The sequence below is a fragment of the Pocillopora damicornis genome, chromosome 10 (genome assembly GCF_964200805.1).
Source record: "Pocillopora damicornis chromosome 10, jaPocDami1.2, whole genome shotgun sequence".
Taxonomy (NCBI): domain Eukaryota; kingdom Metazoa; phylum Cnidaria; class Anthozoa; order Scleractinia; family Pocilloporidae; genus Pocillopora; species Pocillopora damicornis.
This window is the reverse complement of record NC_142679.1, coordinates 19,519,403-19,546,774: the sequence shown is the minus strand read 5'-3', so window position 1 is coordinate 19,546,774 and position 27,372 is coordinate 19,519,403. Positions and strand designations below refer to the sequence as shown.

Sequence of the window (27,372 nt, the reverse complement as noted above, 5' to 3'; positions counted from 1 at the left end):
TATATATTTCGGCAAAACGATACGATTTCGTTACTTCAGTCGACGGCCCAAAGGTTAAACTATGAACGAAGCGCTGACAACTAGACTTTACTTATTACAGAATACAAGGAAATTTAGATCTTGTCATGAGCTGTCATAAAAACTTACAATAAAATTACGTGTCATGCACCGTCAATAAATGATTCGAAAAACGGGAACATCGGAGTATTTTTCTTTTTTCCTTTTATTCGGGGTTTTTATTGAATGAGGGCGACAGTTCTTTTTCCTTTAATATTTCCCATTAAATTGACTGCAATATTTTTCTTATGATTTTTTTTTTGGTTAATGGTTAACTTGTTCCCACTTTTTCACTCGTGGTCACTCGTGCGTACTTTTAGACATGATCGTCAAAGTTGCAACTGTTTATTGTATAGTAAATGGTTTGAACCCGGGGGTAACATGCAATAGTATAGTTTGATCGTCCGGGTGAGTGTAGTCCTGAGAAGGACTGTTGTCGGTAGTGGTGACTGACGTTTCGACAATCTAAGCGGCAGTCATCATCAGAATCAAGTGAAAGGTTGTTGTCAGTCGAATGTACTTACTCCGGTTTGTGTACAGTGATTGGTCAGTTTTGCCGTGATGTTATTGGCTGTAAGACTCAAGTGGCGTAGTTCAGTCGTGATTGGTCGGTTTGGAACCGTTAGTGAAGTTAGGTCGTTCTGTTCGGTTCGTTTGTAATGCTAATGTCGTGGATGAGTTGTTTGTATGGTGCCGGTAGTGGTTGACACCTGTTGAGGGAAGTCTGTTCCAAGTTAGTAAACCAGCTTTCCAGGGTCAGTCGTTGAAAGTAGTTGGTACTGTAGGTTAGGCATTGCGCAGAGTCCCGGTCAATAGTGTGGTTCGTAAGTCGGTGATGTTCAGCAATGTGATTGTTGACATCGCCTTTCCTCGTCGCTCGTTTGTGTTCAGTCAGTCTAGTTGCAAGGTTTCTGCCATTCTCACCGATGTAGGAGGTGTGGCAGTCGGAGCAATTGATCTTATATACTGCTCCTTGTCTGTTCCTCGGTTCGTCTCTGTCTTTGATGTTAGTCAGTAACTGACGTAGTGTGGTAATAGGTTTGTGAGCGACGCGGATATTGAATGGTTGTAGGATGCGTGAGATGTTCTCAGATATGCCCTTTATGTATGGTATAGTGGCTGTGGTCGTATGAGTTGCGTTGCCGTTAGCTTCGGTAGTAGTAGTAGGTCTGTGAGTGTTACGTTGGATAAAGTCTTCGTTGTAGTTGTTCTTTGAAAAAACACGGTTCAGGTACTTGTTCTCGTCGGATAAGCTGTCTGTCGTATTACATACTAATTGCGCTCGTCGGGTAAGAGTCCTGATAGTAGTGGCTTTGTGTGATGTCGGGTTGTAGGATGACTCGTCCAGTAATCTGTCAGTATGTGTCGGTTTCCTGTTAACTGTTGTCCGTAGTGAATTGTCGTCACGGCTTACCAAGCAGTCTAGAAAAGGTAGTTTACCATTTTCTTCGACCTCTCTAGTAAACTGTATGTCAGTGTTTTGTTCGTTAAGGTGGTGGTGGAATGCGTCGATTTCGTCGTGTCGTACGGCCGTGAAAGTATCGTCAACGTAGCGTAACCAAAGTGGTATCGTCTGTCGGCAAGTCGAAAGGGCGCTTTCCTCGATGTTCTGCATCACAATTTCTGCTACAACAACAGAAACTGGAGACCCCTTAGCTGTGCCGTGTAACTGTTTGTAGTGTTTGCCGTTGTACTGAAAGTAAGTTGATGTCAGGCAAAGGTTTAGTAAGTCCATAATGTCCTCTGTCGGTAACGGTGGAGGGTCGGTAGATTGTAGGATAGCAGTCTCAGTATATTGTAATGCCAGTTGAAGTGGAATACTTGTAAAAAGCGATTTCACATCAAATGACACTAGTTTGTAGTCGTCAGGTATCTGTACAGTCTTAGTGGCGTTAATGAAGTCCTCGGTGGATTGTAGTTTTCGTCTGGATTTGTCTGTGAGCAGTTGTAGTATTGTTGTTAGGTACTTGGACAGTTGGTATGTCGGAGAACCACAGAAGGAAACAATAGGTTGCATTGGGAAACCAGGTTTGTGTAGTTTCGGCAGAGCATAAAGTTTCGGTGGCTGTGATACTGAGCACCTTAGTCGGTAGTAGCGCCATTCCGCCGTTCGGCCGTTCCGGCTTTTAGGGTTACCCGAAATTGGGAAGCAATATTAGTGAGTATTCGCTTCGTTACTCGCTTAATTATACCCGTGTTTCGATGCCTTTTGTAAGTGACATTTTCCTTCCCAGCTAATTCATTAACAACTCAAATCAAGCAAATATTCCGCTACTACTCGTTATTCCATAAATTCGCGAAGCGATGCGACATGCGACAGTGTAGCATTATAGCATTTTTCATTAAGTAAATTTTCCGTTGTCGACTCGTCTCATTTTCAAACCTAAAAGTTCTTTGTTTTACACACCAATGTAATGCAAAGGATACTTATAGTACTGAATAACAAAGGCACATGAGTTGCACATTTTTTTCCAACGTGCGCGCAAAACAGTCGTATATGTGCGCCTGACTACCGTGCGTCTGAGCGTATGTAATTCGTCTTCGCAGTTAACACATACGCGAGGGGTACTGTATCATTCATAACTCTGAGGGACTACAAACCGAACTTCGTTAACAAACCGACCTGCCGACTAATCAGCCCCACCAAATCCGAGATTGGCAGAATCAGCAAAGCAATCCTCGACAGAATCATCAATAAAATCACGAGAGCAACACGGTATCTGTGATCGAGTGGTTTAAAGCCATTAAAAACAAAAAAGCACCACAGTTTTATTTGCTTTGACAGCGAAGAATTCTATCCCTCCATTAGCCAAGACCTCCTGAACAGAGCACTCGACTTAGCTTCAACCTACGACGTCACCAACGACAAAGAAACATCATGTAACACATGCAAAACATTCGATCCTTATGCACAAACAGCAACCTTGGTAAAAGAAGGTCGATACAGCATTTGACGTCCCAATGGGCAGCTACGACGGTGCTGAAACATGCGAGCTAGTAGGAAGCCTTCCTCCTTTCCCAACTTCGAAACGTCAACATCAGACTTTTCATTTCAAACGCCACACCCAGAGAAACAGATAACAGAAAATTTGCCGAGGTTTTTTCGACGAGGCGTCGTAAGAAGTTGTTTCGTGATGGTAGAGGAATATACAACCATCGCAGAACGATTTCTCACAACGCCTCGTCGAAAAAATCGAGTAGTTTCTACGCAGAATGCACTGGAAAGCTTACTTCTTCTTCAACCCTGATACGACCACATGCTCTTAAGACACATACGACTTTAAGTCTACCAAGAACCCCTCTCGGATCGACTAGTTAAAGGAATTTGAAGATGACATGCTAAAGATGATATTTACAAAACATTTTAAACATGTAGACTGAACAGTTTTTCAGTTATTCTCAACAGATGTTTTTCGGTTTTAGAGCATTTTTGTTCAAATAAAGGTAATCTACTTTTACTTTTGAAAAAGTAAAAAATCAAACATTATCAACACTAGGTAAACATCACTAGGAAGATTAAATATTCTAGCCATGTAAATAGCCCAATGGCATTAAATGTTTTGATTTTTTTCCAGTAAATACTTTTAAAACAAATTATTCCCTACCTGAGATATTAACCTTTTTCTGTCTTTACTTTCATCCATAAATACTGTTAAATGTTCTCAGCTATTATTCAGCAACTACGAATTGGTTAGGAACATATTTTCAATTCAGGTTTGCCTCTAAATCCATAATTTCAGTCAAAGGTAGTATTGAATTAACCGTGGCATGCGATAATGAAGAAATAATTAAAGTTAGCTTATTTCGTTGTTCTCTCCCTTGACCTATACAGATGTTATTATGCTTTAAATTTTTATATCAGGTGAGGCACTAAGTGCTAAATATATTTCTGTGTACCTTTGCTCTCAGGAAGTTTTCCTGTCCTTAAATTTTCGACATGTTATCTTGAGGTATTACTAGCTGAACTAAGCGATGAGCTTCAGAGGTTCAGAATGGAAGGTGAATATAAAATGTTTATTGATTCATTATCAGAGAGAAATAAATACAAGCTTGCTATTAAAGGCTTTCACCCCTGTATCAAAATATCATTTTTCAAGGGAAATTATTCGTTATTTAAAAGAACCTGTAGTCTGATTTTATTACTATTGATGAATACTTCCACTCTTTATTCAATTCATTTATTTTCAAGGGAAACTATTCCCAAGTAAAGATGATCCCTCTTCCTTTATACTTTTGGCTATTATGTAAAGTGTTAGCTTTTATATGAAATTTTTCTTAATTTAGTTTTTGCTAATTCTGTGCTGTGGTGAAAGGGAGTATTAAGTTGGCTGTGGCTTATTATGATGAGACAATTTTTCTAAATGGTTGATTTCAACAATGACCATAGGAGATTAATCAGAAAACTGACCCTATAACTGTGCTATCACATGACCCCAACACAATGTACAGAGCTAGTTAAATGCCTGTTTTTAATCATTTATGTGAAGTAAGGCACTGAATGCTAAATACAGTGTATCCTTCTGTTTACCTTTCCTTTCAGGTACTTTTCTCTCCCCTGCACTCTTAACTGCTGATCTTGAAGAAAAACTAAAAAAACTACTCACAGAACTTGAGCGACAAAGAGCTAAAGGTGAGTAAAACATGTGTATTGGCTCCGTTGAACAGGGCAAAAGAAATATGGAAAGTGATGCAAGGAAATGGTTGCACTAGTATTTTAGGCTTGTTTTTCTAAGTAACAAGCTGAAAGGTTTTAGTTTGTCATATAGGACTCCTAATTATATTATCTTCCCTCAAATATCTAAGTCCTGCATGCAACTTGCAAAACATCTCCACCACTCATTACATGTTAAAACATGGATTGAACTAACCCCTCCTCTTATATAATGCTATCAACCAAGAATGCTGTGAAATGCTTTAAACCATTTTGCTACCTTCTCTCAGGTAGTTTACCCCCCACTATTTCCACCATTGAAGTAGAAATAGACGAACTACTCAAGAAATTTCAGAAATGGCGGATCGAAGGTGAATAAATAATGCACATTTAGAGAAAAAATAATTGTAGTAGAATGCTATTAAAATATTTCCAGTTCCTTGTAGAATTACATTACCGCTCGTGTATACATTAACCAAAAAACGCGAATAAAACGCGCCAAAAATCGCATGCAAATGCGAATTTAAAAAAGTGTGCGCGTCAAAAAATTGCACACGCGCGCATAAGCTTGATACGTCTGCCTTGTTAGTATATATGAGGTAATCCTTTTGTTTTTCTATTGTTGGCGGTTTACCGTTTTAAAGAATAGGCTAAATAGAAAAACGAATAGAAAAAAATAGAAAATAGAAATAATAGAATAGAAAAACAAAAGATTACCTCATATATTCTAAAGAGGCAGACGTATCAAGCTTATGCGCGCACGTGCGATTTTTTGACATGCACATTTTTTTAAATTCGCAATTGCATGCTTTTTTTGGCTACAATGTAACAGGACTAAAATACTACACTGCTACCAACGACAAGAAAACTTGTTCGTTTCAATCACCGTTCTAACCGACCTTCCCGATATGCTGTTACAAACTGCTGGGACTTCGTAATCTGAATATATGAATAATTTATCATTTTCCAACGGAATTCTTTAATCAAAATTTGTCACTTCGTATAAAAAAAGCATCCGTTACAACGGCCTTGAGAATTCGTTCTCGGTAACCAGTTGTCGCATTCTTAATGCAAACCCACGCGTGAACGTTTATTTCATAGCTTTATCATCGGTGAACATGCTATTCTCGAAAACTGGTTTATTCATCGCGCCATTTATACAAAAACTTATAAGTTCTACTAGCTTATTTTAATGGTGTTGTGTTACAGTATGGTTACCTGTCACGACTACGCCTTGTTCTTACCCATATGCATATTTTTATCGGAAACCGGATTTGCTTCTCGTTTTAAAATTTGTAAAATCATCGAGTGATGTTCACCAAATTGCTCATAAAAGGGAAGGGAAAAATTAAATGCAGGATACATTTAGTTCAAGTTTGTATAAGACTCGCAGACGCGTGCAATTGGACAAAACATCAATACGGCGATACTTATGTCAGTCAACACAGTAATTCAGGACTTTTGGAAAATTGGTGGCTCCTAAAGGAGCCGTTTTTTCATCAAAGGAAGCTGTTACCAGGCTCATCCTTTGCGTTGGACTACGGTAGAAGTAACTTTTCGGAGGTGGCTAATGTATTTACAGCACTCGGCAGCAGTCCCAGAGTCCCTGAACCGATAGATGCCCGCGACAAGTTTGTCCTTGTTAGTTGGCTTGACAACGCGACGCAAGCGAATATTTTCAGTTCGTGTCAGGGAAGCTTTAAAGGATTTATGTCCGGGCTTTCAGCAGGAGTAGACCAGTATTTTATGTTATTATCTTCGAATCTTCGTCTTTGTAATTGCAATTTACTATAACTTGACCTTTCATTGTTGTAATATATTGCGCTCCGCAACCAAACAAATCATCACGTGCGATGCGAAATGAAACTGTTTACATTTCTATGCGTAAACGCTGAAGCGAGCGCCGATTGCAATGAATAAAATGAAACATCATTCACAATCTTAAATGGTATTGCTTCTGATCCTCATCGAAGGTGATCGAGGTAAGTTCGAAGTTTCGAGGAAATCATCACCAGCGATGCGAACACCAAATAGTTCATATCCTGCTGCGTAATCATTCAAGGGAACGCTAATTGCAATGAAGAAATTGGGAAGCAATATTAGTGAGTATTTGCTTCGTTACTCGCTTAATTATACGCGTGTTTCGATGCTTTTAGATGTAAGTGACATTTTCCTTCCCAACTGATTTATCCACAACTCAAATCAAGCAAATCTACTACTACTACTCGTTCTTCGATAAATTCGCGAGCCGATGTGACATGCGTTAGTGTAACATTATAGCTTTTTTCATAACGTGAGTTTTCCGTTATCGACTCGTCGCATTTTCAAACCTAAATTTATTTGTTTTACACAACGATGAAACACAAAGGAAATTTATAGCCCTGAATAACAAAGGCACATGAGTCGCGCATTTTTTCGACCGTGCGCGCACAACAATCGTATATGCGCGTCTGACTACCCTGAGTCTGAGCGTACGTAATTCGTCTGCGCAGTTAACATATACGCAAGCGGTACTGTAACATTTTTTCCAAGGAACTCCTGCATATGCAGCCTTCTACTGCAGTAATTATTAACAATTGCTATGCTCATTGGAGGCCTTATACATCAGTTATGTTCCTCCATTGGCACCCAGCACTTAGACGGAGACTGTTTTCACGGGTTGTAAATCCTGGCAACCCAGCCCATGAGGAGAAAACCTCCCATTGCACTAGAAAATAAAAGTTGTAGAAGAAAAGGAGCAAAATACCAGTGAAAAGTGAATTTCTTCGTGGTAGATGTTAAAAAAATATCTGGCTTCTTAGGATAAGCTCATTCTGGTCCTGGAAACTTTCAATTTTGCTAAATATGCAAAATTACATGTATTGTTTCATGTTATACACAGTTTGCATGGTGCGTGCGTGCATTGGTTTAGCTCTGCACAAGTGTCAAGTGCGCGGTATTGTAGTGGATACTACTCCGGCATTTTATCAGATTGCCAAGGCGTTTTTAATTGTATCCATTTACACCCTTCAGTTTGTTAAGGCACTGTAAACTTTAATATACGGGTCAAAGCCAGAACACAGTGTTCACATGCAGTTTGTAACTTGGATTTTCTTAATTGAACGTTGAAGAGCCTTTGTGGAAGCTACTTTAGAGTTACAATAATTACATGAGCCACCTGACGTTATTAACTTCACCATATACTATCGCTAGCCATACCTGTGGGTAATATGAAGAGAATCCTGTGTTGGGATTGACTATCTTAGCTTCCCCCTTGGGATTTCCCGCTTAGATCCCAGACAAGAAAAACACTGCGCTAAGGCGACTTACAAATCTCGGTGATGGAAGTGGAAAAAAGGGACAGAAGACTGTCAAAACAAAGACATCATGAATGACTCGCGTGGGTTATTGTGTTACAAACACAGTTGGCTTTCTTTCCGTGCTACTGAAATAGACAAATCATTCTTGATTCTTAATAAGGCGAAATCTTTTTGTGTTTTTATGGACCTCGAGTTCGTCTTGGTCCATAAAAATACAAGAAAAATAACACGGCCAATATTCAGCCATCTTGACCTCGTGATTGGTTAACAAAACACACACAGACACACACACACACACGCATATATATGTATATAATTGCTTAGTCAGTCAACCTTAGTACAGGAGGAGGAGCATGTAGGAGGGTCTCAATGTAGTTAACCATTAACCTTAAAATGGCAAAAAAAAAATTAGCCGTTAGGCATAAAAATCGACAAATTTCAACTGTCAGTCGTAAAAATGGATTACTGAAAAAATTTTTCTTTAAAATTCTTTACAGATTTTTGCAAGATTTTCATTGGAGGGGCTATGAAAGAAAATGTTTCTTATTTTTACACGTTTTTTTTTTGGTTTTAAAGCTTTTGTTTTTAAATGAAGGTAATCTACAGTGTACATCTACCTACTAGTATCTTTAAATGCAAGTTAGTATGCCTTTTCCCAACTATTAATTAGTAGAAATGGTAATATCTCTCTGCATACCTTTGTTTATAGGCATGTTGCCTCTTCCTGGATATTCCACCTTTGATCCTGAAGAAGAACTGGAAGAGCTACGTAAGAAACTTCTAATAATGAAAGGTGAATAAAAATGTGCTGTTAAATTAAATTTTGTGGTAAAATTAAACCAAGAATGCTTTTAAATACATTTAGTTCTCATTCAAAATATTTGTTTTTTTGAAGGAAATTTCACCCAATTTAGTTTTCCCTCACTCTGTGTTTTGCCAGAAGGGAACATTAAGATGGTAGAGGCTGAGGATGGTGAAATAGTGTATAATGTTAAAAAAAGTTTTATCGGTGTTGATCTTAAATTATGCCTTAAAAAACTGACAATTATGGAGTTTAGATAGATTTTGTACATCATATACAATCAGTTAATCACATGTTGGTTTGACTTGTTATCGTGTCGCTATTAAAAGTAACACCATGAATTGCACTTTGTACCCTACCCCTGAGGGTTGACTCCCCTTGCTATGGACACCCTCGCGGGGAGATTAAATGTCTGAAATAGCGAAAAGTCTGTTATAACGGGGTGTGAGAGATAGGAAATTGTTTTGTTTCTTAACATATGAAATTAAGTTTCCAACGTGGCCTCACAAACGGGAAAGAGATCAGGCCGCAAGCAGGAAATTCTCATGTTCACACCCTGTTGAAGAATGGTTTCTTTTTTCTCCTTTTTCATAATGTCGCTTTATAGTATGTTAGTTAGGATTTTGAATGAAGCATTAAGTGTCTGTTATAGCAAGAGAAAAAAACAAGTGAAACTTCGTGCTGAGGGGCTTGAAAGTGTCTACATTTCGCTAAAAGGAAGAGTCCGTTTTAAAGGGAATTTATTTCGTTTCTTCATGCTTTCCCCAGGGGCTGGCTCTTGTTTGTAGTGGCGAGGTGTCTGTAATAGTGAGGGGTACGCAGGGCGAGAGTAAACTGTATACTAATCCAAATTTGGCATTGTTTCACTCTCTACTTTTGCTAAGGATGGTATTGAGTCGGCATGTGGTAAAAATACACAATAGTTGTTTTCAACGATGATCGTGGAATTATAATGAAGAACTAACACTGTTTTACTTTAACATGACAATAATTTGCTGTTTGCACAAGTATATCTGTTGTTATCTTTTATGTTTAAAGTCAGACACTGAATTTTGAAAAGCTCTGTATACCTTTGCCCCCAGGTTCTCTCCATTCTCTCCCCACCACTTCTCTTAAGGAAAAGCTAAAGCAAGTATTTGAGGGGTTTGGGATGCCGAGAATGAAAGGTGAATAGAAAAATTAATATATTGTCACTTTTTGAGAGAAACTGGTACAAGAATGCTAATAACTGTCCATAAAGTTTGCTTAGGTTTAAAAAATAAGCTAAAATATTGAATAGGTAAAAACCAAACATTCTCGAAACCAGGTCATCATCAGGGTGATGATGACCTAATGTCAAAAATGTTTGCTTTTTATATTTTTCAAATATTTTAGTCATGTAAATAGCTCAATGCCATGAAATGAATTCCTATTTTTTTCAGGAGACACTTTAAGAGAAATTGTTCCCTATCTGAGATATTAGCCTTTTTTCTGACCTTACTTTCATCCAAGAATACTGTGGAATGTTCTCAGCTGTTATTCAGTACTTTAGTTTTGTTAAGGAAAATATTTTCGATTCAGTTTTGTCTCTTAATCCACAACTTCAGTTAAAGGAAGTATTAAATTAGCTGTGGCATGTGATAATGAAATATTACTTATAGATAGGTTATTTGACAATGATATAATGGAAAACGTGCATCATTGTTATCATGCTTTAACTTTTTATATCAGGTGAGGCACTTAGTGCCAAATATATTTCTGTGTACCTTTGCTCTCAGGTAGTTTTCCTGTCCTTGATCTTGAGAAAAAACTAGCTGAATTGCGCATGGAGCTTCAGAGGCTCAGAATGGAAGGTGAATATAAAATGTTTATTGATTCATTATCAGAGAGAAATAAATCCAAGAATGCTATTAAAGGCTTTTGCCCTTGTATCGAATCATCACTTTTCAAGGGAAATTAATCCTTATTTAAAAGAACCTGTTATCTGATTTTATTACTATTGATGAATGCTTCCACTCCTTATTCAAATTATACATTTTCATGGGAAACTATTCCTTAGTAAAGATGATCCCTCTTCCTTTATAATTATTAAGTGAGATAGTTATCTAATACTTTCAGCGGTTCACATGAGCCTAGTACAGTGTGAAGTGTTTGTTAAATGCCTGTTTTTAACCATTTATGCGAGGTAAGGCACTGAATGCTAAATACAGTGTATCTCTCTGTTTACCTTTCCTTTCAGGTACTTTGCCTCCCCCTGAACTCTTTATTGCTGATCTTGAAGATGAACTAGAACAACTTGAACAAAGAAAGGAAGGTGAGTGAAACATGCGTATTGGCTGCGTTGAACAGGGCAAAAGAAATATGGAAAGGGATGCAAGGAAATGGTTACACTAGTATTTCAGGCTTGATTTTTTAAGTGACAAGCTGATAGGTGAAACACTTTCTCTGAGTTTGTTATAAAGGGTTCCTATTATTATCTCTCAAATACCTCAGCCCTGCATGCAACTTGCAAAACATCTGCGCAGCTCATTACATGTTGAAGCGTTGAATAATATGTATTTACTCCATATTTAATATAACCCCTCTTATATAATGTTACCAACCAAGAATGGTGTTTAAAAATTCTTTAAACCTTTTTGTTGTTTAGTTCTTCTCTCAGGTAGTTCACCTTCCATCATTGAAACAGCAACTAGACTACGCCAGGAACTTGAGAAAGTGAAGATGGAAGGTGAATAAATAATGCACATTTAGAGAAAAAACAATTTTAGTAGAATGCTATTAAACACTCCCACTTCTTTATCGAAGTATCTTTTTCTACGGAACTCCTGCACGTGCAGTCTTTTTCTGCATTAATTATTAACAATTGCAATGCTCATTAGAGGCCTAAGTTATAAATTACATTACTTCATTGGCACCCAGCACTTAGATGGAGACTGTTTTCACGAGTGGTAAATCCTAGCAATCCAGCAATCAGCCGTCATGTAGAAAGGAGACAACCTCACATTGCACTAGAAAAAAATATTGTAGAAGAAAAGAAACAAAATACCCGCCAAAAGTGAACTTCTTTTTAGCACGTGTTAAAAAATAACTAGCTTCTTAGGATAAGCTCATCCTGGTCTTAGAAACTTTCAAATTTTGGTACATATGCAAAATTACAGGTACTGTTTCATGTTATGTGTAGTTTCGTGGTGCGCGCTTGCAGTCCTCGGGATTTACACGTGCATCAAGTGCGCGGTACTGTCGTGAATCTTGGATACAACTCTAGCATTTTATCAGAGTGCTTAGCCATTTTTAATCGTATCCATTTACAACCTTGATGTGTTAAGGCCCCGCAAGCGTCAAATTGTGCTCTAATTCAGAACAAGGTGTACACATGAAGTTTGTAAATTGAGTTTGTGTGTCGAACGTTGAGGAGCCTTTGTGTAAGCCACCTCAGAGTTACGATGACCACATCGCGCTACCAGAGGTTATTAGCTTTACCATATTGCTGCTTCAATAGTGCATGTAGTACTAATGCATGTCAGTGAACTGTAATACATGTAGGAGGGTCTCAATGGGGCTAACTGTTAACCGTAATATAGCAAAAACATTTTGCTGTTAGTCGTAAAAATTGACGAATTTCAACCGTTAGTCTTAACATAACATAACTGTTTATTCACAATTCAAATTTTAATGAAAAGTAAAAAGGAAGCAAAAGAGGTTACCTATTTCAAGTTTGTCTTCTAAAATAATTAAAAATTGCAGTAAAATAGTTAAAAATTTCCTAAAACATTAGTAAAATGGCGTCTGACTCTGTTCTTGAAAATGTTCGGAGTTTCTGCCTCTGCAACTTTTTTAGGTAAATTATTCCCTTCATTGACTATATTTGCACAGAAAGAATACTTAAAACTGTTTAGCTTTGCGGGCAATGGTTTAAGTTTATGGCGATGGTTGGTTCTTAATGGTCGAGAATCATGTGCAAATGTAAAATACTCAAATAGGTTTAGCTCGTTAAGACTGTTAGCCGTCTTAAAGCACTCAGTAAGCGCAGAAAATAATCTTCTCTGATGTAGAGTTAGCCATTTAAGGACCTTTAAGCTTTCTTCATATGACATATCTCGGGCAATGTTTCTGATTGCATATCTAGGTGTTCTGCGTCGTACTTTCTCTAAAATAGCCGAGTCCTTTTTGAGGTGTGGAGACCACACTGGAGAGCAGTACTGAAGTATTGGACGTACTAAACTCATGTAAAATTTCGAGAACAATTTAGGATTCCTGGGGCCCTTTGTTCGACTTATAAATCGGAGCACGCTGTTTGCTTTGGCTCCATGATAGATTTGATTTGATGTGAATTCCAAGATCCTTAACTTATTTATTGATTTAAGGATTTGTACAAAGCAGTACCGAAACAAAAACAATAGGACATAAGTCCCATACTATGTTTAAGCTCCAACCCAACCCCCTCCTAAAATAACTTAATAATATGAATAGACTAAATAGGCTGTTTAACAAGTGCACGCAACAAGGGTATTTACCCGGCGACATTTAGGACAAATCATTTTAAAGGTAAGAAAGTAGTCTCCATCAAAAACGTTGAAAAGTCTCTTGAAATAAAACGACTTAAGTTTACGCTTAAAAGAGTCAATAGACTCAGCCTGCCTAACATTATTAGGTATATTGTTCCACAAATTTGCTATCCTATTAAAATAGAAGTCCCGAAATGTTGATGTATGATTTTTATTAATCTTAAAGTTCAGCCCTGAGCACGCTTGACGCATCTGTCTCTTAACAAAGGAAAAATAGTAATTAAATGAACAAGTTAGATCAATATGACCATGAAGACATTTAAAAAAGAAAACTAAGTCGAGATTAAGCGATCCTTATAAGATAAGTTACTACTATTTCTTTTTAGTATAAAGCGTGTAGCTCTTGTTTGCACATTTTTAACTAAGAATGAATTGCTGATAACAGACTGAGGTGCCCATAACTGAGAGCAATAGCAAAAGTGCGAACACACTAATGAACAGTAAAGACGCAACGGCGGAACACTGCCAACAATTCCTGCGCAGCTCCTTCTAATAAAGCCCAGTAACCTATTTGTTTTAGCAACTATCATGAGTATATGATCCTTCCGAGAGGTGTCATTTACGAGTACTACCCCCAAATCTTTTTCAGTAGAGACAACCTCCACATCTATACCATTTATACTATAGCTACGATATGAACTAATACGCTTCCTAGATATACGCAGATTACTGCACTTTGTAGGCTGAAAATACAATTCATTTGACAAGGACCAAGTTGTAAGTGAAACTAAATCGTACTGCCATTTCGAAAAATCAGCATCATTATTTATGATCCTATAACATTTAGAATCGTCAGCAAACATAGCCAGCGTCGCACTATTAATTACATTTGGCATGTCATTTACAAATAATAAAAAGAGAATCGGTCCTTGAAGTGACTCCTGGGGTACACCTGACCCAACGCCAGTCCAATTACTGAAAGTTCCATTTATAACCACTCTTTGACGCCTTCCAGTTGGGTATGAGTAAAACCAGGCGAGTAGGGGATCATCGATTCCAAACGTTTTTAGCTTCAACACGAGCTTTGCCGGGCACACAGAATCGAAAGCCTTGGCAAAGTCCAAGTTAATTATGTTTGATTCTAGCCCGCGGTCCAGTGCATGACCAATATCATAGAATACTTCAATAAGCCGAGTAACGCAAGACTTGACCTTTTGAAAACCATGTTGAAAAGGATACAAGATCTTCTCAACGTGAGAGACAAGGCGCGAGGCCACACACCGCTCCTGAACTTTAGGGATCACTGGAAGTAACGACACGGGGCGATAATTTTCGACAAACTCTCCTTTCCCTCAACTATAACATTAGATTACAAAGAGTTAACCAAAGAAATGTTTCTTTTTAACTCCTTAACAAGAAAAAGTTAGCCCTAACATGGCCAAAATTTTAACCGTTAGCCATAAAAGCCATCGCCCCATTGAGACCCTCGTGTAGCTGGTGCATTAAAGAACTTTTGCATGAATGTTCCATTTCGGAAACGATCGACAAAACGTGTTGGTGGTATCTTTAAATGACAAATTTAAATTTGACCCCAAGCTTGTCTGTGATCTTTCACAGTTAATGACAACATTGACTCTTACGTTGTCTTTTTAGTAGTTCCTCATTTTAATAATTTCTCTGAGCTGAGAATGTGACCTTAAGTACTAAAATAGTTTGTGTCTTTTTGTGTCCTTCATGATAGCATTAGAGAACGCCATGTATCCGACCATTAGATCAGGACTGGCGAAGTTTGATGTCAGTTTACCCGAGGAACTCCAGAACTATGTCAGCTACTTATTAAATGAGTCAGCCAAACTTCACTTCCGCAAGCAAGGTACTTAACATTGTTAAAATAACCTTGTATTGGCTTTGAAACATATGTCCAGTTATCTATATTCGGTGGTAAGACTATTGAGAAATGCTAGGTTTGTGTAATGGTCAAGGAATTTTTCTTTTAACCCAGATTTGTGATCTTGTGTTGGGGTTTTTTCATTCTCTGTAGACCTGGTACCTTTATATAATCATCAAATGACCTGCGCGGTCTGATGCCCGTTCCTAAAAAGGAAAAAAAAAGATTTATAAATGAACCCTTTTATGAAGGCCGTGCGCGGTTGCGCTGGCAGGGGCATGAAAAGCTGCAAAGCCAAGCGTGCGTCCACGTGAGAAGGAAGTAAAATGAGAAGAGCGGCGTTCATGAAATAAAAATCTGATTGACTGAGTAAGATCAAGCTGGACCCACATGAGCCTTCTACTCAGTCCATAAGTGCATAGAATTCTGATGTTAAGACTGGTCGCTTATGTGGTGTAACCTAAGTACTTTATGATCGTATTCTCACGAAAAAGACGTCTCTTTCAATTTATCAACACGAATACTTCGTTGTTATGTTTGCAAAGCGAAAACAATTTTTTTCTCGTGTTCTTGAAAATGTTCTGAAACTTTAAAACCAGATTTGGAAAAAAACAACACCAGCAACTTCTCTCGCAGGCATTTTCGACTGCAGAGTTTTAGATTACTAGTGAGGGAAAAGATAATATTGGAATAAAACCTTATGACAATGATTTACAACTTCTCAAATGATTTGCTGACATTTTAAGACTTGGAAAAGAGGAAGAAAAAAGGTTTGGCTTAATGTTTTTGGTATCGCACGACATTTTATTGTTCATACTGTCCGTCTCCTTGTTTTCCCAACTGGTTTCCTTTGACTTGGGATGATTCAACAATAAGTCGAAACGTGGAGACTCGAAATTATTTTTGTGTCCAATTTGCCGAGGTATTTTCTGTGGTTTGTCAGTTTTTAGACAAAAACAATGTAAAGTTAGGTTTTTTCGCTGTAATGTTTTCAAGTTAAAAAAATTAATATTCTTTTGTTTTAATCCTTTAGTACTCCAATCACCTCGTGCCTTGGAGGAATTACGTGTAGCAATGGATAAAGACGAATTGAAAGCATTCCTCACTATTCACATCAGAGAAGGTGCATGGCAAGTGGTGCTGCTGTTTACGGATGAGCTCTCTATATCTAAACAACCATGGTACTGCTTTCGTGTAATTTATAACGAGGACGAGGACGAGGACGAGGAAGTGTCTAATGAAGTGATATACAGTTCAATTTCAGGCATATTGTATGGGTGGCCAACAGAGTACGACCCTGATTTGATAACACTGTGTAAAGCGATCACCAACAGGGATTGGAAAGTAACCAGATTAATTCTCTCAAGGAGTCAGATATCTGACGAAGGTTTGAAGAACTTGAGTACAGCGCTTCCTCAGAGTGAACTTTACAGCTTGACACTGTATGGCAATGGTTTACAAAATCAAGGATTAAAACACCTGTGTGAAGCGCTGATCATTAGTGACTGCCATTTAACCAGCTTAAACGTCAGTCACAATATGTTAGGAGACGAAGGAATCATGCACTTGCGTGACGCGCTAGCCAGCGTTAACTGCAGATTAACCACCTTAAACGTCAGTCGCAATAGGTTAGGAGACGAAGGAATCGTGCTCTTGAGTAACGCGCTAACCAGCGTTAACTGCCATTTAACCAGCTTAAACGTCAGTCACAATATGTTAGAAGACGAAGGAATCATGCACTTGCGTGACGCGCTAGCCAGCGTTAACTGCAGATTAACCACCTTAAACGTCAGTCACAATAAGTTAGGAGACGTAGGAATCGTGCTCTTGAGTAACGCGCTAACCAGCGTTAACTGCGGATTAACCACCTTAAACGTCAGGGAGAATAGCTGGGGAGACGAAGGAATCGTATACTTGGGTAACGCACTAACCAGCATTGACTGTACATTAACCAGCTTAAACGTCAGTAACAATTGGTTAGGAGACGAAGGAATCGTGCACTTGTGTAACGCGCTAACCAGCGTTAACTGTACATTAACCAGCTTAAACGTCAGTAACAATTGGTTAAGAGACGAAGGAATCATGCACTTGTGTAACGCGCTAACAAGCGTTAACTGTACATTAACCAGCTTAAACGTCAGTAACAATTGGTTAGGAGACGAAGGAATCATGCACTTGTGTAACGCGCTAACAAGCGTTAACTGCAGATTAACAAGCTTAAACGCCAGTCACATTCGGTGGGAAGACAACGGATTTAAACACTTGTGCGATGCACTTACCAGCAGTAATTGTGTGTTAACCAAATTGAAAATCGGTCTTATTAGATTAGGAGATGGAGGAATCAAAGAATTGTCTGAGGTTTTAACCAAGGGATTCTGTACATTAACAAGTTTAGACATAAGCAACAATGAATTTGGAGATGAAGGAATCAAGCACCTGTGTAAGGCCTTGACTGATACCAACTGCAAACTACGAAGCTTAGACTACCACGGAAATCGGAATGTAACTGATAAAGGCAGAAAATATTTGTCTCAAATGTTAACTGGTACTGATTGGGAAGTTAGAGGAGCACAACTTTCCCGTTCAACTACAAAGTAGGCCAAGTAACAAGTCAGAGTCACAGAGACCTGACAGGTTCCTCCTGTTACGTTTCGCTTGTCATGAAATAAATTCCATTTTTATAAATGACAACTTAGAGATTACTGTTCAAGGTGCTTAATTAGATAACTGACCTTCTAGTTACTATCACTTGTTGAACGGAGTATTAAAAATGACCAGCAGTGAGGCAGTCGAAACATCGCGATCAAGAGTTTAGAAATGACTCGGTATCATGACTCAAACGATTATTAAACATTCATTATTCGATAAACGAACTCCACTGTTTAAAAAAATAGACTACAAATGCAGCTGCAATTTCGTATAACGGGTCTGTTGGCAATAATGTTATACCTTTTGTAACAAAAAGTTTTGCGCTACAGGGAATTGGTTATACTGGTGATTTAGCTGTAAAAAGATGCCAAAATATTAAATTATATTTTGATAACCTATTTAATGAATATCGTTATTTTCTAAAAGAAAACTTTTAAAAAGTCTACGTGAATTAGTGACGTATAAATCAGTAATAAGTAACAACATATCCTCAATATTTAGAGGCTTTCGTATTTTTAGTGGGTAGACTCCAAGGGTATAATGTTTAAGCTTAATTGCAATATACTTGAACAAAAAGGAATGTTTTGTTCTGCCTTGTTCGTTTTCGAAGCCAAATGTAGGTGTTGTATACTCGTCCAAATGAGTTTATTTGGACTTTACCTAGTAAGTCATTTACGCAAAGCTTGTACTCTAACTTGTAATTTTTTTTCATCCTAGCTGATGATTTTATGAAGAGCAGAGTTATGTATTACTCTAAAATTACATACTAATGATAAGAAAGTGTCTTACGGGTTACGTAGTCCTTATAATGTATAATCTCTTTTTCAATTTACTATAATAGTTCAGAATGTCGTCTGATTGATAATATTTCAAGGTTCCAAAATCTCATATTTTACATATATATATTTTATATTTTGGAAAGAACCACACTAAACTGCGAAGTATGTTAACCAAGGACATTAAATATTTACAAGGACTGCTGTTGAATTCGAATGTAATAAATGTTGTTTTATGTTTTCAATCCTCGCTTTTACTGAATCTGTCAACAAAGCCTTAATGAAGGGAAGAAGGGGTAAGTTTCTAAAGAAACTGTGGTGCTGCGTCGGTGGGAGAGTATAGAAGGTAATTTAGTGTTAACAACTGGGTTGAAAACGTAAATTAGCCACCGTAAAGAGTAAAAAAGCTGACGTTTCGAGCGTTAGCCCTTCGTCAGAGCACTAGACGACTATCGCTCTGACGAAGGGCTAACGCTCGAAACGTCAGCTTTTTTACTCTTTACGGTGGCTAATTTACGTTTTCAACCCAGTTGTTAACACTAAATTACCCTCTTAATGAAGGGAACACGAGCTGGAATACACGTATCCGTTTTATTTGGACATGAAGGTTCATTTCCCGTTTGTATTTGGCCGAGAATGAATAGAAGTAACTCCCTCCCTGGTCAAACGCAAAACTTTAAATGGCTTGCGCAAGAGCCTGGTTCAGGGCTCTTTGTGGGAAAGTGTTGAGTAATTTTGGAAGGCAGGAACACTCTTTCATAAAACCAACTGCTTGGGCTTAGCCTTAGACTTCCCTTCGATCCTCTTGAAAATTAACTGACAATAGAGGTCTGTAGTTCTCCGATTTGATTTGGGCTCCTTTCATGGAAAGCAGAATAACACCGAGCTGTTTTCAAAAATTAAACAAACAAACAAGCAGCTACATTCCCGGCTTTCGGAATGATACCTAGTTTGAATGAATTATTAAACAAAGAGTATAAGGGCGAGGCTAGGGAGTTAATGCTACATTTAAAGGTTCTTGCCTGGATAAATGTCGTCGGGGCTGAAGCTTCTATGGGCTTTTAAGAGTCTGTCCGCGAGAGGACCAGTTAGGCATGACACATGTCATCTCACCGATTTCTTTCAAACTTTCACAGCTTATGAGAGTCACTAAGTTATTCAAGAATCCACAGTGGTTCGGGCTCCCGGCTAATCCTTAGGGTATTTGAGCCCCCACATCGAATGCCTTCCAACGGATCTCTCTCACACTAACAGAATGCGTGGATCTTAATCTTATTTTGTCCAATGGTTGTTTGATACCTTAAGGAAACAATTCCTTAAAGTTGGGGTAATTTGATATAACTTCTGCCAATTTAGAGCAGTTAAAAAAGGAAAAAATTAGGGTTTTTTAATCGCAAATATCTCCAATGAGCAACATTGTATGGCAACAAACATTGGAAGGAAGTATTGCAAGTGCCCCCAATTTCGGAATCAAGACAAGACCACAACAGCGTGAGCTACGTCCTCTTCTCTTTACGAAAAGTGCGTGGGTTGTTTAACGTCCCTTGCCAACCAGTTATGGCAACTTGGGGCTGAGATGCTGCCACATGAAACCTTCCAACATCCTTAGATGACTAGCTAGGTGGCTGAATCCCATAGAAAACCGTAGTAAAAGCTGTTTCCTTTAAGTTTTGTTGCAAAAACTTAAAAAAAAAAAAAGTATGTATTGTAGAATCGTTTTTTGTGGCTTTTTTGTGGTTTTTGCGTGCGCCCCTCTATCGCGTCCTATTGAGGTTTAAAAAAATTTTCGAATTTTCGACACTTAGTGGCCATATATAGTGAAATTCGTTTTGATTGAGTTTGTTTGAGCCGGAAGGGAAGAAATTTGGCACTCGGTCATGGCGCACGGACGTCGTTGCGCTTGGTCCGTCATGACGTCGACTCAAATATTTTCCGTCCGGCCCTCCCACTCAGGAAATAAGTAAATATTTTTTTCTGATGGAAATTGTGGAGAACTGTGTTTTTGAGACTGTCCCATTTAAAAAAAGCTCTTTTCTGTATTTTACACTTTTCAAGCTCTCGTCCCAAAAGATTCAAAGGAAAGTTGTTCAAAGCTTTGATGCCCACCATCCTGTACCTCTTCATATTTTGGAAAGAGTCTTTTTGCAACAGTGGCGTAGTCTATCGACGTATTTTAAAATTTCCTCTGCAGAGATTCGTTGGAAGTGCATTTTTCCAGCTAATTTTAGCTTTTACCCAGGGAGTTGATGTGGGGGCTCTAATACCCCAGGGATTATCTGGGAACCCGAACTACTGTGGATTCTTGAATAACTTAGGTGAGATGGCATGTGTCACGCCTACCCGGTCCCCTCTTGGACAGACTCATAATTCCAACAAGAGATTTTTAACTTTAATGCATTTGATGCCTGCACGAAATTCTTTGTCCTATCAACTTTCAGGAAGTTAAGAGGATAAGTCAAATTTTCCGATATGAAATATCGATTGAAACTATTTGCGATGGTTTTTTGATCAGTCAGAGTATCTGTACCAACTAAGAGTATCTCAAGGTCTTTTGTTCAATTTTTGCTGTCGGCTACCTTTGCAATCTTGACACTTAGTTGTTTAAGGTAATCTCAAAGCGCTTGGTTGAATGACGTAATTTTTGTTCTGTTTTTCAAATATTGGGAAAGTGTCTAATGTATTAAAATTCCTTCCCGTTCTAACTAATATATTCTGACTCAGTATTTTGCTTTTTTTGAAAAATCTCTTCATATTCAAATCACCAATTTGCCGAGGTATTTTTTGTGGTTTGTCAGATTTGAGACAAAGCAAAAACAAAAAACTCTGCAAAGGTGATTTTTTCGCAATTATGTTATCAGGTAAAATACTGATATTCTATTTATTTTAATCATTTAGTACTCCAATTGAAATTTCGTGAAGCAGTGGATAAATACAAATTGAAAACATCTCTTCACATTCACATAAGAGGAGGTGCATGGCAAGTGGCGCTGCTGTTTATGGATAAGCTATCTACACGTAAACTGTCATGGGACTGGTATCATGAAGTGTGGGACGAGGACGAGGACGAGGAGATGTTTAGTATACCGTTATACAGTTCAAGTTCAGGCATATTGAAGGCGTGGCCAACACAGTACGACCCGGGTTTGGTTACACTGTGTAAAGCGATCACCAACAGGGACTGGAAAGTAACCAGTATGATCCTCTCTAGCAGTCGGATATCTGATGACTACAGCGGTTACTCAGAGTGAACTATACAGCTTGACACTGAATGACATTGGTTTGCAAAGTCAAGGATTAAAACACCTGTGTGAATTGCTGATCAGTTATGACTGCTGTTCAACCAGCTTAAACATCAGTGACAATAGGTTAGGAGATGAAGGATTAATACACTTGTGTAACGTGCTCATCAGTGTTAACTGCAAATTGACCAATTTGACCGTCACAGGAACCTTTTTTGGAAAAACAGGATTAAAACACTTATGTGATGCACTGATCAGCACTAACTGCAGGTCAGTAAACAACTTAAATGTCAGTTGCAATGAGCTAGGGGAAGAAGGAATGACGCTCTTGTTTACTTTGTAGACCAGCAGTAACTGTACATTAACCAGTTTAAATGTCAGTCATAACAGATTAGGAGATGGAGTATTAAAAGACTTACCTGAAGCTTTGACCAACAAGAACTGTGCATTAACGAGCTCAGACATCAGTTACAATAAATTAGGAGATGAAGCAATAAAGTACTTGTGTAAAGCCTTAACTGATACCTACTGTAAACTACGGTGCTTAAACCTGCGAAGAAATCGGAATATAACAGACGTGGGCAAACAGTGTTTGTTTGAAGCGATAACTGGCACTGACTGGGAAGTCAGAGAAGGCCTGGTACTTTGCCATTCCATGAAGTCAGAGGCATAAAAGCTCGGATAGTCTCCTCTCGTTACTTATCGCATGTCAATCAAAATGTAATTTTTATGAATGATAGAATTATTGTTTGACGCTTGTTTTTTGATTGGATAAATAATAGTTTGGTAGGTTATCTCAAGTTATTGACTCCTCATGAAATGGCGATCAAACTGTGTATTCTAAACGACTCTCGGTGTGGCAGACAAAACGTCGCCATCAACAATTAATGGCATCGTTAGACAAACTATTATTAAACCTTCATTGATCTTTTGTTCATGTTAAGTTCGTTTCAGAAAGTAGGTTAAAATACAGTAGCTAGGTGAGTCTTTTTCAGGAAGCGTAGATGCAATTATGTGTAAGAGGTCCGTAGGAAGCTAAGAATATTGAACTATGTTTTTATAAAGTAGTTATTCTTCTGAAAGACAAAATTTGAACATTTCCGTGAACTAGTGACGTACAAAAAAGATAAGAATGCGTTTAATTTTAATAGCAAATGATATTTTTTTGTTAGTCGTCTTAAAGATACTGTGTAACAGCTTAATTGAAAGTGCTCTCCTTTGTTGTATACTTAGTTCTCTGAGGCGGATTTACAAATTAGTTTAATCAGACTTAACTTAGGAAATCATTTAGGCAAAGTTTATACTCTAACTTATGTTTTTTTTTCACCTTAGCTGATGATTTTGTCAAAAACAGAATTAAGTAATACTCTTCAAATTACTTTTGTACGAAATTATTTTATGGGTATTGCAGTTTTTGTGATAGTTTAATCCGTTTTTCAGTTTAATAGAATAAGTAGAAATGTAATGTAGGTGTTTTCTAATTAAAAAGATGAGAAGTTGCTGTCTTAGAAGTTACAACTCTCAAAAAAAATAATTTACATATACATTTTATAATAAAGTAAATGGTTTGAACCCAGGAGTATCAGTAGTTTGTGTAGTGTGATCGTCCGGGTGAGTGTAGTTCTGAGAAGAACTGTTTTTGGTGACTGACGTTTCGACTATCTGTGCGATAGTCATCTTCAGAGTCAAGTAAGGAATAGTTGTCAGTCGATGATGTTATAAAGTCTGGTCTGTTGAACGTGATTGGTCTGTTTAGCCGTGATGTGATTGGCTGGAAGACTCATGTAGAGTTTGTTAACAGTCATTGGTCGGTTTCGATCCGTCTGTTGTTTGTCGGTCTGTTTGTCGGTTTGTTCACGTCGTTAATGAGTCGTTTGTAAGGTGCTGGTAATTGTTGACATCTGTTGAGAGGCGTCTGTTCTAAGTTAGTGAACCAGCTTTCCAGAGTCAGTCGTTGAAAGTAGTTTGTACTGTAGGTTAAGCATTTAGCAGAGTCCCAGTCGATTCTGTGATTAGTTTGTCGGTGATGTTCAGAAATGTGATTGTTTACATCGCCATTTCTAGTAGATCGTTTGTGTTCAGTTAGTCGCGTGTTAAGGTTTCTACCAGTCTCACCAATGTAGGAGGCCTGGCAGTCGGAGCATTCGATCTTATAAATCGCTCCCTGTCTGTTGTTGGGTTCGTCTTTGTCTTTAACGTTGGTCAGCAAATGTCGTAAAGTAAACGAGACTTATCAGAACCTGCCAAGGACAACATCAGAAGTAGAATTGCTTCCACGATACAATCAGCCTCTATAACTGACAGCAACTTAACCAAAGACGAACAACAAGCACTGAAACGACTGAAAAACGACAAGGAAATTGTTATACTACCAGCCGACAAAGGACGTGTTACTGTTGTTATGGACAAGACTGACTACTATGACAAAATGGACGCACTTGTTAACGACAAACAAACTTACGAATTACTTAAACGTGACCCGACGCCAGCACTACAACGTAAACTCAACAGCAAATTACTTACGCTCAAAAAGACTGCAGCCTTTGACACTCAACGCTACTATCGGCTGAGGTGCTCTGTACCACAACCACCTAAACTTTACGGACTACCGAAACTACACAAACCTGGGATACCTATGCGACCTATAGTCTCATTCTGTGGGTCCCCGACGTACCAACTGTCCAAATACCTTACGACGATACTGCAACCACTGACTGACAAATCGAGACGTAAACCACAATCCACTGAGAACTTTATTGACGCTATCAAAGACGTACAGATACCTGACGACTACAAACTCGTGTCTTTTGATGTGAAATCACTGTTCACCAGTATTCCACTTCAATTGGCTCTACAGTGTACTGAAACCGCCATCCATCAGTCTACTGATGTACTACAATTACCGACAGAAGACATTATGGACCTACTTAACCTCTGCCTTACATCGACTTACTTTCAGTACAACGGGAAACACTACAAGCAGTTGCACGGAACAGCTATGGGGTCGCCGGTCTCCGTTGTTGTCGCAGAAATTGTGATGCAAAACATCGAGGAACGCGCCCTTGCAACTTGCCGACAAACCATACCGCTTTGGTTACGCTACGTAGACGACACATTTACCGCCGTACACAAAGACGAAATTGACGCTTTCCACAATCACCTTAACGAACAAAACACCGACATTCAGTTTACCAGGGAGATCGAAGAAGACGGCAAGCTTCCTTTTCTCGACTGTTTGGTAGGCCGAAACAACAACGAACTACGAACAACAATATACAGAAAACCGACGCATACCGACAGACTTCTTGACGAATCATCCTACAACCCGACTTCCCACAAAGCTACGACTATCAAGACATTGACAAGACGAGCGCAACTTGTTTGCAACACACCGGACAGTTTATCTGACGAAAACAAGTACCTTGACCGTGTTTTTGACAAAAACAACTACAACACTGACTTCATTAGACGAAACACTCACAGGGTGACCGACACTACAGAAACTAACAGGGACTCCACATCTATCACGACTACAGCTACTATACCCTACATCAAAGGCACTTCTGAGGCTATCGCACGGATCCTACAACCTTACAACATTCGCGTAGCTCACAGGCCCATAACTACTTTACGACATTTGCTGACCAACGTTAAAGACAAAGACGAACCCAACAACAGACAGGGAGCGATTTATAAGATCGAATGCTCCGACTGCCAGGCCTCCTACATTGGTGAGACTGGTAGAAACCTTAACACGCGACTAACTGAACACAAACGATCTACTAGAAATGGCGATGTAAACAATCACATTTCTGAACATCACCGACAAACTAATCACAGAATCGACTGGGACTCTGCTAAATGCTTAACCTACAGTACAAACTACTTTCAACGACTGACTCTGGAAAGCTGGTTCACTAACTTAGAACAGACGCCTCTCAACAGATGTCAACAATTACCAGCACCTTACAAACGACTCATTAACGACGTGAACAAACCGACAAACAGACCGACAAACAACAGACGGATCGAAACCGACCAATGACTGTTAACAAACTCTACATGAGTCTTCCAGCCAATCACATCACGGCTAAACAGACCAATCACGTTCAACAGACCAGACTTTATAACATCATCGACTGACAACTATTCCTTACTTGACTCTGAAGATGACTATCGCACAGATAGTCGAAACGTCAGTCACCAAAAACAGTTCTTCTCAGAACTACACTCACCCGGACGATCACACTACACAAACTACATTTTATAATTTTAAATATGGAAACGAAAGTCTTTAAGGCAGGATGTTTTGTAATTTAATACTTTGTACTTATAGCAAGTTTTGATTCGGACTAACAATTTGATTCGGACTAATTGAGAGTCAATCTATGGGTTGGCAGGGTACTTCCCTATGTATGCTACAGGGATGTGCCGCCAAAAAGGATGGGGTCTTAAAAGATTTTTGTCCAAAAACAGCCACAGAATTGAACCACCACGATCTTAAATTAGGTTTGGTAAGGAAACTGCGAGAGCGAATGGACACATTTCCCTTCAACTCCAAATGAATGAGAGAGAAAGAGGAGAAATCAAAGTCAGCCATTTGCGCATAACTTTCCAGGTCAATTTTACCTGCCAATTCTTGACTTCCACATTGATACAAGGTTCAATTCATTTTAGACACCAACTGTCAAATTCTCATTTAAGGCTTTTTATCAAGGGACCGGTCATTCGCCTGGGGGTGGGGTGGGGTTGGAAGATTTTGGGAGATAACATAGTTTGCAGTGGGAGTGGAGGGGGATCAGTCGTTGCTAACAGAGTATAAAGTGAGGAATATAGAGAATTGACTACCAATGAAGTGATTGTTTGTGTGCGCGGTTGGGGGGAGGGGGGCGGGCGGGGGTACATCAGAATATTGCAGAGCCCTAAGGGGGATTAGGTAAACTATTATTTTATTGTGACACAACCAAATTCAAATTCTTGCGACCCCCCCTAAAGGTAATGAATGATAACCTGTCCTAAAGACTCGTGTAGATTGATAACTGTTTAGCAAGTCTGAGACTCAAAGCCCCATCAAAGACGAGAGACCTACTTGTTTACCAGCGACTCTGTCCTGGTTGCTACTGATACTAATAACATTGAGCAAATTGCAGATCACCCAGTGATCTGCTGTAACTCTGTCGGATTTAAAATTTTTGCCTCAAAATTAAGACTTCTGTAAACACCCGGGGTCTAACCAGTCTGACTACTCTGACTAATCCGACTAGTCTAACTATTCATCTAGTCTAACTAGTATGATCGGTCTAACTCCTGACTGCCAACACAGCGGATTCGATGCTGACACCAGGAATGACATTTTAACATGCATTTAATTTTTATTAACTTGACCTAAAAATAGATCTAATGAATTGTAGACCATGAGAAAAATTGCATGACTTGAGTAATGGAAGCTGGATTGCTCACTTGATCTCTTCATTATATTTTCTTTTTATTACTTAGATTATTTGGGACACCCCTATTCAGGAAACAC

General features: G+C 38.6%; 3 protein-coding genes and 1 pseudogene across 3 annotated transcripts in view; 3 read left to right on the top strand and 1 right to left on the bottom strand.

Moving 5' to 3' along the window:
- The window catches only part of LOC113669106 (uncharacterized), a 388,759-nt gene that overhangs the window by 283,610 nt on the left and 77,777 nt on the right, over positions 1–27,372 (top strand). Inside the window, exons 34-36 of the mRNA XM_089185219.1 lie at positions 3,967–4,056; positions 4,598–4,687; positions 4,999–5,079. Of these exons, the coding sequence (XP_089041345.1) occupies positions 3,967–4,056; positions 4,598–4,687; positions 4,999–5,079 (261 nt within the window). The remainder of the gene's footprint in view (positions 1–3,966; positions 4,057–4,597; positions 4,688–4,998; positions 5,080–27,372) is intronic.
- LOC149039288 (uncharacterized) lies at positions 320–1,792 on the bottom strand. The gene has a single exon (XM_089185237.1). The coding sequence runs from the start codon at positions 1,790–1,792 to the stop codon at positions 689–691; it is 1,104 nt and encodes a 367-aa protein (XP_089041363.1). The 3' UTR covers positions 320–688.
- On the top strand, positions 20,705–22,530 carry LOC113682080 (uncharacterized; annotated as a pseudogene).
- Positions 24,075–26,063, top strand: LOC149039287 (uncharacterized). Its single transcript, XM_089185226.1, has one exon. The coding sequence runs from the start codon at positions 24,247–24,249 to the stop codon at positions 25,888–25,890; it is 1,644 nt and encodes a 547-aa protein (XP_089041352.1). The 5' UTR covers positions 24,075–24,246; the 3' UTR covers positions 25,891–26,063.